Source organism: Achroia grisella, unplaced genomic scaffold, assembly GCF_030625045.1.
Source record: "Achroia grisella isolate CSIRO2021 unplaced genomic scaffold, CSIRO_AGI_Agris_v1 utg1573, whole genome shotgun sequence".
Taxonomy (NCBI): domain Eukaryota; kingdom Metazoa; phylum Arthropoda; class Insecta; order Lepidoptera; family Pyralidae; genus Achroia; species Achroia grisella.
The window spans coordinates 1182877-1202811 of record NW_026712655.1 but is presented as its reverse complement, the minus strand read 5'-3'; the positions used below and the strand labels follow the sequence as shown (position 1 = coordinate 1202811).

At 30.3% G+C, this 19935-nt stretch overlaps 2 protein-coding genes across 2 annotated transcripts; one reads left to right on the top strand and one right to left on the bottom strand.

Annotated features, from left to right (window-relative positions):
* Positions 1–221: 221 nt before the first annotated feature.
* On the top strand, positions 222–1321 carry LOC131841147 (transmembrane protein 70 homolog, mitochondrial). Its single transcript, XM_059189405.1, has 2 exons — positions 222–807; positions 1115–1321. Exons 1-2 carry the CDS (start codon positions 358–360, stop codon positions 1310–1312), a joined length of 648 nt encoding a protein of 215 aa, XP_059045388.1. The 5' UTR covers positions 222–357; the 3' UTR covers positions 1313–1321.
* Positions 1322–2301: 980 nt separating this feature from the next.
* Positions 2302–19752, bottom strand: LOC131841143 (UNC93-like protein MFSD11). The gene is made up of 8 exons (XM_059189395.1): positions 19272–19752; positions 13533–13702; positions 9511–9687; positions 8274–8445; positions 7804–7915; positions 7159–7284; positions 5426–5730; positions 2302–3905 (listed from the first exon to the last, which is right to left on the bottom strand). Exons 1-8 carry the CDS (start codon positions 19356–19358, stop codon positions 3687–3689), a joined length of 1368 nt encoding a protein of 455 aa, XP_059045378.1. The 5' UTR covers positions 19359–19752; the 3' UTR covers positions 2302–3686.
* Positions 19753–19935: the final 183 nt, after the last annotated feature.

The following is a 19935-nucleotide window of genomic DNA, read 5'->3' as shown; positions in this document are numbered from 1 at the left end:
CTTGGCATGCATACATAAATCGCACAGAAAACTCCTACTACCCTCTATCACCCTACTGAGTAAGAAATTACTATGAAATTATCTTACCATAAAATAGCATAACCGTGTATTATCCAAAGCCATCAAACTATTTTAAAAATAGTTTACTTGACATTTAATATGCCTTCATATGCCATCTGCTGTCTGTCAAAACTGTAATGGCAGATTGACAAATTGTCAACTTGTCAGCCTGACATATTTTATTTATATAATATGAAAATTTAAATATTGTATTGCATTTTCGGTATTTCAGTATTTTAAATATATTCTATGTAATTCCATCCTAGTCTATTTCTTTCCATTCTTGGACAATTCAAAATGTTGCGTTTTTGCTTAAAAAATACTTTGACATACAATATACCAGTGCTGCAGGATAACCTCAGTAACAAAATAATTGGTAAAATAAAACATATAAGTATTTTGAACAGCAATTTTTCGAGATCTTTTTCAAGTAAAGTTGAGAAAGAAGATAAGGTAGAACGTATATATTATGGCCCTTTAACGCCACAAATTAAAGCTGTAAAAATATTTTCATTGACCTCCAGTATTGCCGGTTTAATAGCTCAACCTATAATAATTAGAGAAGCTTCCACTATAGGCAGTACATCCCTCCTCATAGCATTGTGTTCAGTGGTTGGATTCTTTACATTTATAACACCAATACTTTTGCATATTATAACCAAAAAGTATGTGACGGAAATTGAATATGATGATACAACTTCAACATATAAAGCTGTTACTGTAAACTTCTTTCTCGTGGAAAAAGAGGTTAGTAATATAAATCACATTATATAATAATAATACATGTAAAACTTAGCTGATATATTTAGAATGATAACATGTGGCAACTAACATAATTATTATTTAATTATTTATGCTTATAAACAACAGTTATTAGTTTGCTGGACCAGTCTTGTTTTCTACTATATATTTAATTACAATATTTTTCATTTATGATACTACTAAAACTTCTTGACTTGCCATTAACAATTCATATTGTCATTTATGTTTCATTTTATTTGTAATAATACAAATTAGTAAAATATTTTATTAATCAATAACTTTTATTGTTTAGCTTGACTTCAAACCAGAAGATGTTGAAGTTCCCGATGTACCTGGAATGTTCACAACAATGAATGCTAAAGGCAAGCCCCTCTTCATAGAGGCCAGGCATTTTAACAACCCTCTGCATTATGCTAAAATAATGGGTTATGATAAACCCATGGATTTCAAACTGGGCAATGTAGATGAATCTGATAGTAAAGATAAATAAATTAAGAGACTAAATTTAGCATTCTTTATTTAATTTTGTAGTTATGTAAATAATAATGTTGCATTGTTTTTATTTAGAATATAATTAATTAATTTTTAATTGTATAAGCAGAATTTATAAGATTTTCGATAGATTGGAATGTAACCTGATAACTGACTGATTATAATAATTTCTGAGAAAGGTGTTGCTAATAATTAATGCTAATTCAGCCAGTCCTTGTATCTGCTTTGATCAATAAACAAACTCATTAATTTACCTTATGTACTTTCCAGTAGATAAAATAAAAGCATATAGCATATAGAAAAAGCCTCTTTTAAAAAAATATATTTATATCAGTGGTGTACCTGGTGGTATACATTCGACATAGACACATTATATTGATCTTATATCAGACTTCCATACTTTCTAATATTACTATTTGTCACAGGTTAATAAAAAAGAAACATGTTAAAATATATTTATATTTCATAAAGTTAATATGGTATTGTTATTACAATTTCCTTAATACAAAATTTGCATTATAATAATACATTATATAATAAAATAAAATTTTAATTTCATAAAATATGTTAAATTTCAGCAGCAGTCAAAAATACTTACCTAGCTAATTTCAATAATATAATAATTGCGTCTACCCACTGCTCTAATGGTATTGTAGCCACATTTGCCCATTTTTTTATAGGGCAATTCCTTTGTGATAACTTAACACCACATAGAATAGTGTAAAAAATGTCTTGGTATAGACTTGAAGAAGCATTAGAAATTAACATGAAATAGATCTAATGTTTTCGGCCCAACCGCATCATATCTATTTTTATTCTATATTCCAGGGTCAAAGGATGAGGGCTATGTTCAAGTGAAAAGTACTAAAGCCAGTCAGATAATTATAAATTCTAATACAGATAACTTTAAAAATCTTTATATTGTAGATATAATAACAAACCCCCTCTATTGGTATAGCAATTACAGCACAAAAGTCTCATATACATGATATACAACAAAATTATTTGACTAAATGTAACTTTAATGTATAAAACAAAATTGATAAAAATAGGAAGCCCTTTATGAATCGTATCTACCACATTTAAATCTTAGGAACTAGCTTTAAAATTGTCAACCAAAACAATATAATTTAAAGTAAAAATATCACTTTATGGTAAAAACAATAAATGCATTAAAACAAAAAAAATATACATTTATCATTAATAGACTTTAGAAACTACAATTTGTGCTATAAAATATAAACGCGCTGCATTATTGGTATTATTGGTGACTAGATTGACCAAACTTTACGGTTTTACAGTCATTAGACATTGTATATGTTAATAGTTTATATAATTATAATTATATAGTTAAATATTTATTAGATCTGACAGCACCTCAATCAATTATATCTGCTGATAATAATTTACTGGTATACAAATCGTAATTTGACTCAATTTATTTTCTCATATTCATATATTTTTATATACAATTATGCTCTTAATTATATATACAATTTATTCCTTATATTACTGGACAGTCATTTCCATGGCTTTCATACAATAAACAACACAGAAAGTAATTCCAGTCTGCCGGAAGTTGTAAAATGAAATAACAATATATTCAAGACCGCTCAATAATATTTGACGTAATAAAATTATTATTCTCCGCCAGATTAAAAATATACATTTATATTGATTGTATGATTTTATTAGACTTTATTAGTACGTAGTAAGTACTATATGTATAAAATCTATTTACGAAATTGGGAGAAACAAGGGAAGCCGGTGCGCACTGGACTAAAAATATGGGAGGCTTTGACTAATAATATTAAATATAATTAATTTCTTGTACTATTTGTAACATTTATTTTGCGAGACAAAGTCTTTTGTTAGGTCCAGGTATCTAAAATTAAATTCGATTTGAGAAATGTGTTTTATCACTAACTTCATGCTTGGAATTCAATGTAGACATTATTCTACAATAAAAGGCCAAAGCCAAATTAGCCTCTTTTTACTATAATCATTTAGATATTTAAGATTTCTTTAAAAAAATATATCTATTTAATACTCATCTTTGATTTCGTTTGAAACTTACATTTAATATGTAAAATATTATCATACTTCAATAAAAAATAATAACAATGACTCTACTTAATTTAAATAAATGGATCAATGGAATGTTTACGATTGTTTAAGTTCATTCACTCCAAATACAGTATTCTGATATTAAAGTGACATTTATCTTGCACAGTTATACAGGCATAAATAACGTATTCATATTCAACAAAATCTAACAATACAAATCGTTCTCAATTGTGTGGGCGTGATCTCTACAATGTCTGATATTTTCTTTATTAGATTAAATAGATTTGGTAGCTATGGACTACTTTCTAATCATAATGCAAATCATTGTCTGCTAATGCGTGAGTGACCGGCGCTGTTTTTTCATTAATAGCTTCCAGGGCAGCAGCGCGGGCACGTGCTTTGCCTGCCCACTCTACTTTACAGAACGTTGCAGTACCTAAGGTAGCTAATATACCCAATATGCTCAGTTGCACTGACAACAATGCACGAGATGAATAAAAGAAGCAAGCAGCCGCTGCCAATGACTGAAAAGAAAAAGAAATATATAAACACAAACTAATTAATATTTGTAATTGATTTCTGATAGAGACCTTTGAGAAATTTGCTTCAGTGACATACACAAAAAGTACCCAAGCGACCTATTCCAGATAGAGACGTATACAGTAACCTTACGAGTATTTTAAATAAGTTCTAATTATAGGATATGAATATACTTACTTTTACAATTTGGGCTATAATTAGTGTTCCTAGAGAATTAATTTGTATTAATCGTTAAACACACATATAATAGACCTTCATACAGAGAACACAGACAGTCGCAATATGATCGTACCAATCTTTAGGAGATATTACCAATTAATTTATCTGAACAAGATGAGATACCTCATTAGCTAATGACGTGATCAAATCTTTTATTAACAATCATATTTTAATATTAATATTGTTACACGTCAACCAGTGGCAAGTCTAATTATTTCTATCTATGCTAATGTTGCTTATGTATATTTAGTAGGTATGCATACCCTCGGGCTTTCAATAATGTACCTATAGTAACTATATACACCTATATATATTTTATATATATATATATATTTTCCTGTAAATTGTTATCTTTGGAAAGAATAATAAATAGCATATACCTACTTCTTAAATTAGATATCTCTTTTAAATAACGTCGTCATTTGCATTTTAAGTTATCAAGTTCGTATCTCTACAGTACACGAAGATAAAACAAATTAATTTAATATTGTATAAATAATGGTGGTAACGCGTTTAATAAATAAGTCAACCGTAGCGTTGTACGAGTGTGCAATCTTACTCTAGATTTAAATAAAATAATTAAAGTAGAATTATAATGAGGTATAATTTGAGATATGCTATTAGGTCTGTTGAAGACTGTAGCAAATTTTTTTTAATCCTTTCTGTCCTCACCTCTACATAACTCTTATTTACTAAAATGAATACTTTTAAATTGTCAAAAATTTTAATAGTTTTTAGTGGCGCTCTTCTCTCGGCCAGTTCGTCGTCCACTACAACGTGACTATTTCAATTCAATCAAACTCAAAATTAAGGCACAATAAAATAAAAACCTAACGACACTAACTCATCGTGCCTCGAAAACTGTTGTATAATCATGTTCGATTTATAAGAATATTTTTTTTTTGGCGACATTCACAAACGCAACACGTACTGTTATGGCGATGTTTTGTTATATATTATGCAAATTTTGTAATTATTAAAGTGACGACTACACATTTATGTAGTCATAGTCTACTACTATAACTGGCCATTAATTCCTCACTCTAGGGCACGAGTCTCTCTCTACCTAAGGTTATTTGGTGTTACCGCGTTTTGTAGACGCTTGGTAAGCAAATTCTGATTACATTAATCCTTGTCATATTACACTAAGTTTCCTCCTCATAGTATTTCTCATTGGTTAATAGAAATAGTATTTCATTACTGTATCGTCATAACAAAATCTGGAGTAGGTACATATTCAATAAAATTAGAAAACTATCTCTATGATACTGTTAAAAATACTGACCTGTGTGAATTTGAACAAAGCAAACGCCGAAGTACTCTTATCCGCATAATTCCCACCAAGTATCGAGTAGATCTGTGTGTTGAAGCAAGCATCTCCAAAGCCAAGTAGGAAACTACAGCACATAGCCAAGTAGGGTGAAGGATTAATGTATGAAATGTCTTCGGTATCTCCAAACGGTGCTTCTGATGGTAAATTGATGAAGATTAGGAAGAAGCTAACTAAGTGAATCAGGTAGCCCATGATTACAATAGGGTCGCGACCCCATCTAGTTGTTTTGTTGCCAAGGATACCGAATAGAGCACCACCTAGAAATAAATATAATTAAAGGTTACAATTGTAATTATTTATAAGATCATAAACTTTTGATAAATCGCCAATGCACATAACTTTCCTGCATTCACAGACAAATAAGAAATCTTGATCGAATATGGTACCTATTTAGCACATTTATTTATACAAATAAAAAGTGCATGTACATGGCATCCCCTATTTCGTGAATATGAAATTTTTAATTTAATATGGCTGGGGCCAACCCTTCTTATTTTTTTTTGTTATCAGTATTTGTAACACTAGAAAGTCAGTCGGAAAAATAATTCTGTATTGGTCAGAATTGAGCTTAAGAAATTGGACATCTCGAACGCCTTAAATACGAATTATACAAATGAAAAACAATAAAAACGTAACAAGCCGAGATGACGACACTTTTTTATACCGATAAACTAAAGAAGTTATTACAAAATCACTTATCCTCAAGCAATACGGTCAAGGCTGTGATATATCCTTATGTTAAGCACTTGAGATATCAAAATGACATACTTAATATAAAAAAGGATAAATAATAAATTGCGAAACGACTGGGTCAATATATTTATGCTTCATGATTTTTACATTTCGATACATAATAAAGAAACCTACATCGAAAGAGTTAATACTAAAATTAATTTATCAAGGCGAAAACTATCACATCTATAAAAGTTGTGTGGTTTATCCTACATATGTGAAATAATCGTTTTTTACAATAAATAATACCCTCTAAAAAATGTCTTGGACTAACTATACCTCAATCTACAGAATATGAACTGGCTAATAATAAATTACCGCGATCCGTAATACCTACGTTCATACATTAATATTATACAAAGCCAATTTTATCTATCTCGTACTGGTCGCCGACCCCATTTGCGACTACGTTACCTTTCGTTGTTAAAACATGTTTCATTCCCCTTTGTTATCTTTAGCTTTTAAGTAGAGCATAAAAGTAAATTTTAATAAGTAATAACTATTTTGCCAGCGCGTGGATTTGCTATGAATAGCGACAATAATGTAAAAAACTAATCAATCTGTTAATATTTTGAATATAATTTTTTGAGGGCTTTTTTAACCCAAATTTTTCCGTACGTCTTATCAAACATTTTCTATTGTACAAAAAAATGGGAATCAATGCGAAAAGTTGTTCTCATGCATATAACAAATCATTTTTTAATTAATACTAGCTGATTCACCCAACTTTTCTGTGTCACGTTTTTCCCGTTTACGGAGCATTTTTCATTGCAGCTCCGTTACTATCAGTCGTAGCGTGATGTTATATAGCCTATAGCCGTTCTCTATAAATGAACTATTCAACACTAACAGAATTTTCAAAATCGGATCAGTAGTACCGAAGGAAGATTACTCCGAACATCTAAACTCACAGACTTTATAGATAGATAATAAACCAATAATGTGAAACTCACCGAGCACTTCTCCTACGCCAATAAAGACTCCAGAAAGACCAACGAGCTGCTTCGCGTTCTCGCCCATAGAAAGTGTGAAGCCAATACTTGAACTGTAAACTCCACTGAAGAACGATAACTCCACCCCTGATCATAGAAAATAGTATTTAATGATAGCACAATATACCATAACTATAATAGCTGTAATCTGACTGATAATGTTGATTTATGTTAGCGAAAGCATTTTTAAAATAAGCCTAGTATTTTATTACTGATTCTTTATAACTTTGACTTTAGATTAAGTAAAATTAAAAATATATAAATTATTATGAACACATGCTATTTTCTCATTTCATGAAATAATTTTAAGTAACCCTGAAATAAAATGACTATAATAATTGTAGTTATGAACCATTTTGAAAAAGTCAGCTAACCCTCGAATAATTTTTTTTACTTAATTGTAGCTAAGAATCATCAATATCAAATCAGCTTTCAAACAAAAAATATATCATAATGTGTATCTAATAAGGTGTATCTATACATTTACATTACAATACCACAGTCGTACGTCGAATTTATATCTCCGCACTTTCTGTGTCTGAGGTCAATAAAATCAATTTTGTCAGGCAGAAAGGTTACGACATAAATACATGTGTCAATTCTTACCGGTATAAATAAATGTAGTACTAAGTAAGATCATGTCTTTTGTGCAGAACAATTTTATAGCACCCTTAAAAGCTTCCAATGGACCTTCTGGCTCTGTGTTAGCTGCATTCGGCTAAAAAGTAATATCATATCAGTAAAGAATAAAGTATATATAACACATCCACGCTGGCAAACTGTTAAAAGCTGCAGTCTCACCTATTTCAGCCGCCAAGCAGCTTTATTAGCTGTGTTTCTGTTCAAGGGTCGAAATAAGGAAGAGAAACCACAACATAAGAGTAATGACATATTAGTCCTCCAGAATAACAGTATAACGCATATGTAGTATCACGGTCGTCACCTAATCACGGCATGCTGTTCATATACATATTTAGATAGGTGATTGTTACCATCAGGCAGGACATCAGCATGTTTGTCATTGCTATTAAATAAACAAATAACATTCTAATTTAATCAAATTAACTTTATTATACCTTGACATCATCGAAATTGGGCATGCGACGAACTGGCCGTAATAGCATAAGAAAGACAATGCCAACTGCACATATTGCCGTCAAAACTCCAAATACAACGTTACGGGTTTCCAAGTCTATATGTGTCTTGCCTTGGAATTTGATAAATACGAATAGGTTACCAAAGAACATGCTGCAAAAAAATATTAAAGTGCATTTCAAACGATACAACGAGGACAATGACACAGTCAGATTTGATTAATATGCTATTCGAGGCACGTAGGTACGTGCCTATGTACTTGGTACCTACCGGGTAATATAGACTGAAATAAACAAAAACCTTACGAATGTATGACAAAGTTTTATAGGTATATAGATATATCTGTATGTAGTATGATTGTATCACGTAAGTATATATAGCACAATAGACTAATACAATCAATACTAATCGCGACCTATATAATATGAGGGTAAAGCCCAACCTAATGGTCTGTACTGACACGCCTCTGCAATGGTGTCAATTAATGAAAGTAAAACAAATACATTTTCTTTATTTTGTATGACACTAAAGTGCTTATCCCGCCCGGGATATAAACATAACTAAAAAGTGAATTTTAATAGCAAATAAAACGAATACTATTTCAATCGATTTTAAATATGAAAAACGTTTATTAACTTTAATAATACATTCAATTGATTGAAATAGTATTATACCTTGTGCGCTATAGCAAGGTGCGGGTGACTGTTGTCTTTATTTAAGTTACTACTGTTATTAATGACTTAATATATTACGGATGTGGTTCAGCTAAAATACTAAGTCATTATTTGTAAAAATTCAACTGTGGCGGCAACTTTCAAGAAATGAAATGAAACGTACTTGAAATTGTCACACGCACCATGCTACAGCGCTCATGGTATAATACTATTTCAATCAATTGAATATATTATTAAAGTTAATAAACGTTCACATAGGACTTAAAATACAGATTCACTTTTTCTTATAAGATATTTAGAAAGTTGTTACACCAATACGGGTGGGTAAATCAATAGTACGTACTTAAATATGTAAATAAATTCGGTGCAGTTGTAAAAGTTGCTAAATGTTAAAACAATAAAGTTCATTTTGTTTTTTCTTTTAGTAACTAATGTTTACCTAATCTTAAAGGCCAACATATGTTATTTTCCTGTAGAAATGTTGACCCTCAACCTACTTACAAGTATAATCTAGGTATAATTCTAGTTTTATAGTACGGTTTACCTGCACTGCAACATTGCCCAGAACACACCGGAGTTCCTTGATATAGTATCAGCATCGCTGTTGATTGTGAGGTAATTGCCTTGACCGGTCCATATGGCAGCTGCGCCTGCACCTATTAACACGCTCGCAACGTACAGCAGCCACGTCCGAGGAAACAGGAACGTAACAATGAAGAACCTGTAATATCCAATTGTTCATTGAGGTGTTGAACATATTGTACATATAGAACATATTCAACAACTTCTTTAAGAATAAACACGGTAGATTTAAATATTTACAAAAGATTATTTTGTTTGCTACATTACATCACTACGATGAAATGAAGACGTAATATTTTTATTTCTACGTGAATGTTTTCAATTCCTGGGTTTTATTGTACACATTTTGTCATATTTTGAAATTATGAGATTTAAATTCCTTATCTAAACAGACAGACAAACAGAGTCTGTTTGTAATTTCAAATTAACAGATTTTCATGCATACATCAAATAAAAATTTTATAAAATTTTGACTGTCTATCTTTTTGTTCTTGCTAATCTGTGAAACGGCTGGACCCATTTTGACGGGGCTTTCACTCACAGATAGTTAATGTTGTAACGAGTGACTTACCGGGTACCTACTTTTACTTCAGAATTTAATTTATTTCAATAAAAAAGTTACATTTATGCGTCGCAGGTGATAGCTAGATAATCTATATAATACATCCAAAGTAATCATATTTAAATTCAATCTACTTCCCCTGATCTAGCATTTTTATTTTTTTTACATAAACGAAAGGTAAAGTGATAATAAGTATTAAACAACGAGCCAACACATGAAAGCAATTTATTGAATTACACACATTCCAAGAAATTTTATTTCACTTTGAGAAAGTAGGAAAAAAATATCTCAAATATAAAATTTTAACACAGCTGATTAGCTTGTAATATGTATGTGTACGTAGTATGTATGTATGAGTGTGCACTCAATGGAACACTAGCTCTCTATCAGTTATTAAGTATGAACTGAAGAGTCACAGGGGTTCTGTATCCACGTCTAGTATGCCATCCATAATAAAATCCTCGTACAAGTTTGTACGAGACTTTGACCTGATATAAAACAAAATACTATGTTGTACGAGGTCAGAGAGACATGTTGAGAGTTAATATGCGAGATTTTATCGGATTTGCATGTGCCTACGAGTCATGTTCTCAATTATATAATTGAAAGAATATTATTTCATTACTTAATGATATATTTATTTATGATTTCCTAATAGGATTACATTATTTTTGAAACAAACTCAGAAAACTATTAATCAAATAAAACCGCCATGGCTAATCGAGTTAAGTTAGACTGCTGCTGAAGATTTATTGGTGATTAGAGTTAATACTAATAGATATTAGTAATATTTATTTTTACATGAAACGAAATATCGTATCCTTACCGTCATCCTTGTGGTATCATAGGTGTCACATAATAACGTGATATCTAGACGTAACATAGGTGGTGGTGCCCGATTACTGTCAAGAGAGTCGGTAGCTTGTTTGTCATTACAAACTTATTCTTGTGAATACCACGGGTACGAATTCGTGGGCACAACTAGACAATAATATAAATGTTAATCCTTCTGAGGAACTCTAATAATTTGCTACATACATTACGCACAAACACACAACGCTGTGATCTGTTATTTAACTGCGACTTTATGTAACACCGAGAATTGTTTTTAAAAACGGATAAAGTCCTCAATTCCTATTCAAATAAATCAAGTGTTGGTGAAGCAATACTTTCATCACGATGGTTGTCAGCAATATGATTCTAAATAAACTATCTACCTAATTAATATGCAAGTACTGAACTCAACATAACGGATCCCGCATCGGTTTCATTCTATAGTCTCTGCGAAGGACTCGCACGTACAAAACATTTTCACTGCAAATTTTTCCATTATTTCAACTTATTTTGTTTACAGAAAACTGAGAGAGAAAGATATTTGTTTTTCTCATTAAGTAATAAATGTTTATCAAAAAACAACAATAACATTTGACAGGTGCTCTTAACCTATATATAATCATATCACTATTACTGCGAAATGTATTTAATCAATCACATCTCAACATCGGCGGCAAAGAAAACACGGCGCTATAGGTATATTATTCTAAAAATAGGCGAATAGAAGTGCACATTAACATTAATTTCCAATTTATTTGTAAGTAATTGTAATTTATTTGTGTACTAATATTATAACCAGCCAGAAAGTTTAGAAACCAGTTTCAATTAAGAAGAAAGTTTTCGGGCCATTTTTATTTGGTCCATATGCAACACGTCTTCTATCTTCTATTTCTATCGTATTATTGCTACATATAAGTAAAATTTATATAAAAGGAACTCTTGTATTAATAATATCAAGATCATTATGATGTTAGTTATGACCTCGTTTTAGTCGCCTTTAAAAGGAACCTATGAAAAACTAAGTTTAACAATGATAATTTTAACAAGTTTATTTATAACTAACCCGCGACTGCGTCTGCACAAACTTTTATTTTTTATTTGATCCCCATCAAGATTTCTTACAAATAATAAACAGACCCTAATTATTAAAAGATAGTCCTAAGTCCGTCATCATGATACAATCTATTTTCATATCAAATTTCATTCAAATCCATTCCGTCGTTTAATCGTGAAATATTAACAAACAAACACACAGACAGACATACTTTTGTATTTATAATATTAAGTATGCATAAGTGTATAAAAAATAATTAGGAGTAATACAATTATGTAAGCTCACGTAGCATCCGCACTACTAGTAAGTTGAATATTAAATAACATTAACATTAGATGACTAACAAAAACATAATATAGTGAAATTACTTGACATTATATACGAGTTACGGTCTCGTAGAGCAACACATCAACAATGTATAGTGTAACATCTTCACATAAGCATAATAATATATTACGCCATTAGAGTAGGCACTATGGATTTTATACGGCACCGACCGCGACATACAGAGTGAAGACCGAGGAGTGAAAGTGTATTCTTTTACGGACGTCTCTACGGATATGTTCTTGTTGAACAACTTTGTTTTCTGTTACTGATTACACAATATATAAGCTCAAGTTGAGCGTTTTATTTTTCTTTGTCAGTGATCTAAATCTAATAAAAAAATTGGAGTGTCTGTTTGTAATATTCAACATTTTTTACTACATGTACACCAAAATAACATTTTTTTTAATTTTTGCCTGTCTATCTGTATGTTTGTTTCTCGAAAATAGCTGGATCGATTTTGACGGAACTTTTATTGACAGGAAGCTGATGTAATAAGGAGTAACTTAGGCTACTTTTATTTTAGAAAAATAAAGTTAAATTCCACTCGGACGAAACTGCAGGTATAGCTAGTAAGCAATATAAATGTTTTTTATATTGAACTAGTTGACCCGCACAACTTTTTCTATGTTAATTTTCCCCGATATTTATGTTTATGTTTACGAATGATGCTTTTAATATTAAACTAGTTGACCCGCGCGACTTCTATTTTCATTTTTCCCTTTTTTGCAACATGAGCAACCAAAATGAGAGGCGTATTATGGTCTTAGCGTCTTGTTATACAGTCTGCTTAGATAAGTGGACATTCATTCAAACATTTTTTTTAAATAGGGTAAGTAGTACCAGAGATTAAAACGCTTCAACCGCCCCGAACGTTCAAACGCTTTGTGAGTTATACACAGATTTTGCATACGACGAATTAATTAATTAAATTAGGAGCGACTTTAATTATATAATTATCTATTTTTAATTGATATGAATAGAATATTATATAACATTTTAATGACAATAATTTTTATATATATACTATAATAAAATGTTGCTTCCAATTCATAATAATCCTTACTAATATATAATAATGTGAAAGCGAGGTTATTTCTTATTTCCTTAAGGACTAAATCTATAATACAAAATATAGTAGGCGTAGTTAGACGCGAGCAAAGTAGCAAGTACAAACTAGTCAAATATAAAGATAGAAAGTACCACTTACAAATATGTCACCGCACCAATCAACATGGCGCCTCTGGGACCAGTCAGCGTGATGATGGAAGGCGCCATCCAATTACATATCGCGAGAGTAGCATAAATGATGGCCAGCGAAGTATACCCGTCACCAGTGAACGAACTGTCATCATTCGATATACTGTCCAATATTGTTTTCTACAAAGACAAAAAATAATGTATAAGAAAAGAAATATATAACTAATCTTCAAGCTAAGCGAGGTCAAAATGGCATAAATGTAATATCTAAATAATACCTACCTATGTTGTTGTTATAACGACTTAATTAAAATGAAGATTGAGTAGCTGATTACAATTTACTGTATGTTTATAATTATTGTAAGCACCTATGTAGATACTTAGTCTAACTACTTTTCTTTGATATTGCTTCCATATAACATTCACAATGAACTTTTCTAAATATATAGATAACTCGTAGGCATGCTAGTTAGCATCCATAAAATAAATTTCATTGCTACCGGTCTAACTGCGTTCGCATCACTGAAATTAAGCAGTTACCTGATAATAAGGTTACCTAACTGCTTAGTATACGCAGATTGATTGTATGGTTAAAACAGGGGTTAATTCTAAGGTTAGTGAAAGCTAATTATCGACCATGGAAACTGCAGCTTGCGTAAACAAAATGCAGTTAAGGAAAATGTCAAATAACTATGTACAACGTTAAAAGTATTCAAAAGTTCTTATTGATTTAGACAAGGTTAAACATCTTTGAATAATATAAAATTAAAGGTTATCACATATGTTTTGTTGAATATAGTGAAGAATCATGTCATCATAATCTTGGTGTTTGCTCTAAATAATGGCGAAAACTGATACGAATATTCTCATAGGTGTAGAATTTTTATTCAAATAAACTTAATATCTATATGCAATTTTGAATAGTCACATTTTTTTTATTCTACCGCTCATTCAGAACGCGGACTCATCACAAGAAGAATGAGCAAGAAACTTGTGTGTTGCTCTTTTAAATAAATATTGTTTTAATTAGATTTACATTAACAAGGATTAGGCATGCGACAATCAACATAGAAACCGCTACGCACTTAATCTCTGTTCGCATTGCTCACTTGATACATTTTATTAATTAAAAAGTAATTTGAAATTTTCAAATAAAAGTACCTACATACATACTTTCATATGCATAGTGGAAAGCATTTTTGGCTGTCTGTTTATTCTTGTTAATATCTGAACAACTGGACAGATTTTGATGGGATTTTCACACGCAGATAGCTAATGTTATAATTAAGAAGATTTTAATAAGGAATTTTAATAAAAAAAACTTTAATTCCAAGCCACGTTACATATCTACATAACTTTACGATACATGTAACTTCTGTGACATTACATTGAAAAAGACCCTTGAAAACATATCATCACCAATAAATCTGACTGACCTAATTAAAATACAAACAAATCCTTGAGTTTATCGGCTATATAGACGAAAAAGATAATTATCTGCGGTTCAAGTAAAAACGGAACATAATTTACACTGATATTAACAATCATAACGTAAACCACAATATCTGAATAATTACCAGAAACGAACAGCATCCGTTCTGCTATTAATAACTTAAAACTTACTATTATCAATTATTCACATTTACAACTAGTGGCCCGCCGAGGCTTCGCCTGGGCGCTCATAACTGTGACTTTTGTGTATATTAAATTAAAAATCGTTTATTCCTGTAGGACATTTTAGCCACATATTAACATCTATTAAAACATACAAATATTTCCTAAATATAGTAGTAATGTATGTATAATATTTTGCGTAAATAAACAAATTAGGTTCTGCGACTAAAATTTAATTATTATGACGTCATTTAAATACAATCTTTAATGAGAATCATAGGTCAGCATAAATAGTGGCAATAAGTTAAGTTTAAGTACATACTACTGCATGAGCATACAATACTGACATCAAAAAAAAATTCTATTTTTTTGACAATTACGATATTAATTATATTCTCATAGTTGACCAAACATATACTATGTACAAAAATCAAAAATAGACCAATTCCTGAATCTGAAACAGGTCATTAATTTCAACGGATGAAAATGGGGCGAGTGCATAGGGCACTTCAAACCCACGGAACTCACGGAGCGGGTCAAGGTCAACTCCTGCCTAACGCCTTATTGCATTCGACATTACATGTAACTTAGTACATTATAGGTGTGCTAAGTTTGCGGTATAGGTACATAACTGGCGTGCACTGACCGTACCATATCCTTAATCGATGTTCACATTAAAATTCTTTGTTTGAATTGCAAATATAGATGTATATTTTATTTACTTAAATGTTATGTAGGACAAGTTTTATGTTCTGGTATAATAAAAGAAAACAATAAATTCAAGTTATACGAAATGTGGGAGTGTCAAGTGTTGCATTCACCACGACGATTTTGACATTCGACAATGGCTCCTACTTCCCCATCTAGGATAACTGTCGTGAATACTTATTATTATAAAGAAAGATCGCGAATTTTATTATAAGTAAAGTAAACTTCGAGCACTGCAACGATTTGAGAAATTCTTTCAGTTTGAGTGGGTCCTTAGTATGTCTACACGGTGTATTGACTATTTTTATTAAAAAAACTCTGCTTCGCACGAAATTGTTTTAGTTTTGTTAAGCTAATAGACACCTATTACGAAATTAGGAGTTACACGTGCGACTGTTAATGAAACCAATGTTATAAAACCAGTTTTGATGTTTCGTAATCGAAATTAATCATACCACTTCGTTAAATAATCTCGTAAACAAAAGATAACTATAAATAGCAAGGCTAATTATTGATATATTTTTTATACCACAAGGGTTGCCACCCTTGTAAAACCATGTATAAATTTATTATTTTTAGTAAAAAATACGTAATAATCTAAAATAAGTAGTTTTTAAAGTAACATCTGAAGCTGCTTTTTCTATTGTCTTCATTTAATGCAATAAAATAAGCAACTTCAGATGTCACTTTAAAAATCAAATCTGTTTTCATTACTACGATAAGGAGTGAACTAGTCACCCACGACACAGGTCAGCCCAGTGTTAGAACTACTGCACTGCCAAAATATGTATATTTAATAAATAAAATTTAAAAAAATCACAGCTGTTATACAATCCGGCTACAACCAACAGTCGATGATCTCAATATAAATGTTACACAACGCAAGACATCCGTTATGTATCACCAGTTACCATAAATGACAATAAATTGTGCCATTACTTGTCAGGCAATAACAAGCAGATAATAAATTGTAATTGTATATGTCTCGAAAAACAAACAATATTAATTATTTATTAATTAACAAGCAATGTTCGTTAGTTATTAAACTTAGCTCTCAGTCTAAGGAAACAAAAGATCGTGTATATAATTGTTACTTTCTATTTCTGTGTATAGGATATTAGGAATCTTATTTACGTGATCAATATACATTTTAAAAGTCTTTCTGGGTTAAATCTATACATGTAAATAAAATTTATATGTATAGATTTAACATAATAATAGTCTGTTTGTAATATTGAAATAACCGTTTTTTACTACATGCATATGAATATAAATACGGTATGTACACCAAAAAACATTTTTTACAATTTTTGTCCGTCCGTCTGTTTGTTACGGCTAATCTCTGAAATGACTGGACCGATTTTGACGGGACTTATATTGGCAAGCAGCTGATGTAATAACGAGTTTCAGAAAAATAAAGTTAAATTCCACGCGGACGAAGGCGCGGACACAGCTAGTATATAATAAATATCAAAACATCGGACGCAATTTGCTTAAAAAAAATGTAGATGTGAAAGAAGTCGCAGACAAGTCAGTTTAAAACTTTACTATCGAGTTATTGTTCTGTCCATTTTTGTTGTTTTTTCTGCGCATAATGACCGCGTATCTTTATATTAGCGCTTTTTTTTAAATATCGATATTTTAAAGTATTGTGCAATATATTTTTTCTATTTCATTTGACATTTATAAGACAGAGAAAGGCCGCTATATCGCGTACCAAGGTCAGCCAGTGTGAATTGTTTCGTTATTTACGCATACCACTCTGATTTGAGGTCAAATAGTTAGTATTAAAAAACATAACTATTATGGGTCATCGACATCAAATTATAAATAAAATACGGGTTGCATTAATTTGTTAAAATAGATAAAGTGATTCCATTTCAATACTATCATACGAGCGGCCTGCCCAAGTTTTGCAGGGGTATTCAACCCCTATACACAAAAACTTAAACCACCACCTACAAGTTCCTACTACTAGGTACTAGGATGTTGATTGTAAACCAAAATAAAATCCTTTCAGTTGCTTTTAAAACTGTTGCCATCATATAGATAGATGCGGCAGGCAATTTCTAATATGTCTATGTCATAGATTATATTTTTAGGATTTTTTTTATACAATCTGCTACAATTTATGTTCTTTGTTCTATGAAGATCACATCCCAGTAGGCCATTGAAGCAATACTATTATGATTAGTCTTATTATGATTCATTTAAGTGTATTTAAAAATTTTTTTGGCTTATAAAAAAAAAACAAACCCTTATATTTTATGATTAGAGTAATCAAAGCTTTTTACATGGAGTGATGCACAAAAATTTTACAGAATACAAATATTTATCCATTTTTATAGGGACTAGATACCTAATAATTACAGATTCTTTGGTAATTTGCAATAAGGATGATAGACCACAATTTTGTATTGATGAGGAGATGATATATCCAAAATATAATGAATTTATTTACCATTTGGTATGGTATGTTGATTTCCAATTTTTATCATTCAGAATATATTTTTTTATACTCAATGTTGTATAAAAAAATATATCCTATTTAGAGGATTTCTTTAGAATTAGATATTAAATGTCATCTCACACATGCAATTTAAAATACAAGTTCCAAAACAATGTTGAATTGTATGTAATTTGCATAAAATTAAATTCAATAATTAAATACATGGAAACTATGATAGCAAAAATTTGTATTTAAATTTTATACAATAGTAAAGTTGTCTATTAGTCTGTTATTATTACTACTTACATCATTATTTTTATTTTGTTATACAAATTATTTTAAATTATATAATGAAGTAATTAGATAATATAGAAGTGCTATAGAACAGGCATCTAACAAGTATTGACAATTGTTTCTTCATCTTCACCTGGAAGTATTGTTCTGGATGAATGTGGTTAATAAAAGTCCTATAGATACATACAAGTTTTAAAATAATATAAGGATTTTACAATCACACCAATAAATCACCTCAACTAATAGTTGAACCTCAAATAATTATTTTAAAACTTGCACAAAATGAATCAGGCATGTAAATAAGTAGTATTATCAAATATTCCTAGTACAATATTCTTATTTTAGTAGATAATGTAATAAGTCTAATTAAGATAAAGGACAGAATCTGTGAAAATTCCTTACTGATCATTTCCTCTACATTTCTTAAAGTTATTGAATAAACAAACTTGTCAAGTCATTTTAAATGAACAAATTGGTGGATTAGATTGACAATACAAATAATATATTTAGCCTGGGTAAAATATTGTATGTTCTGTAACAATATGCTATTAAAATATTTCTTACAAATTGTTCCTACAACTATTTCCAATTGGTTAATTTTGATACAAGTTTGCCATGTTACAAATGTTAAATTAATATGGTTAAAAAAATCTAAATATTTGTAATATTAATTATACAACATACCTCTATATTTCCCATGGTTTGAAATGCAGTAAAAACAAACATAAACCCGAAACCAAGTAGAATGACATTAATAAATTTGCGCTCCATTGTTAAGTTTGTCTTTTCTATTTATTGTTATTGAGGTATTTTTTTAACTTTCTAAGAGTTATTTCGTTCTCTGTAAAGACACTTGACTACTTCAACTACCACGGTGAAACTGACTGATCGGTATTTTGTTTTGTAAACTTGGGTCGCGGATTGCAACTATACAAATACGCGTTCTCCATACTTCCAATCTCCCACCTCTTGAGTGTATTTTACAATAACAAAACAAGCCTAAATGTTAATCAGATGTTGTTTATATAAGTCCTTTACAAAAAGTCTTTGAGGAATCTTTTCTTAAAATTGCTACTTGAAACTTTTTTGGGGAATGGACTAATAATTTAAAATAGATTATTATTCCTATTTATTTTTAATTCTAATTACTAAACTTTCAGAAATTTCATTATAATTTGAAATGTAAATATCTACTTGACATTCAAAATGACGTTGATTGATAATTTTGACAACTGGATGAGATCAGAATTTTACATTAGCTGACATAGGCAAAACATAGATACTAGTGAAAAATAGCAACAACTAAACCATGTAATATATTTGTAATATTTTGACTTGGAGTTACTAT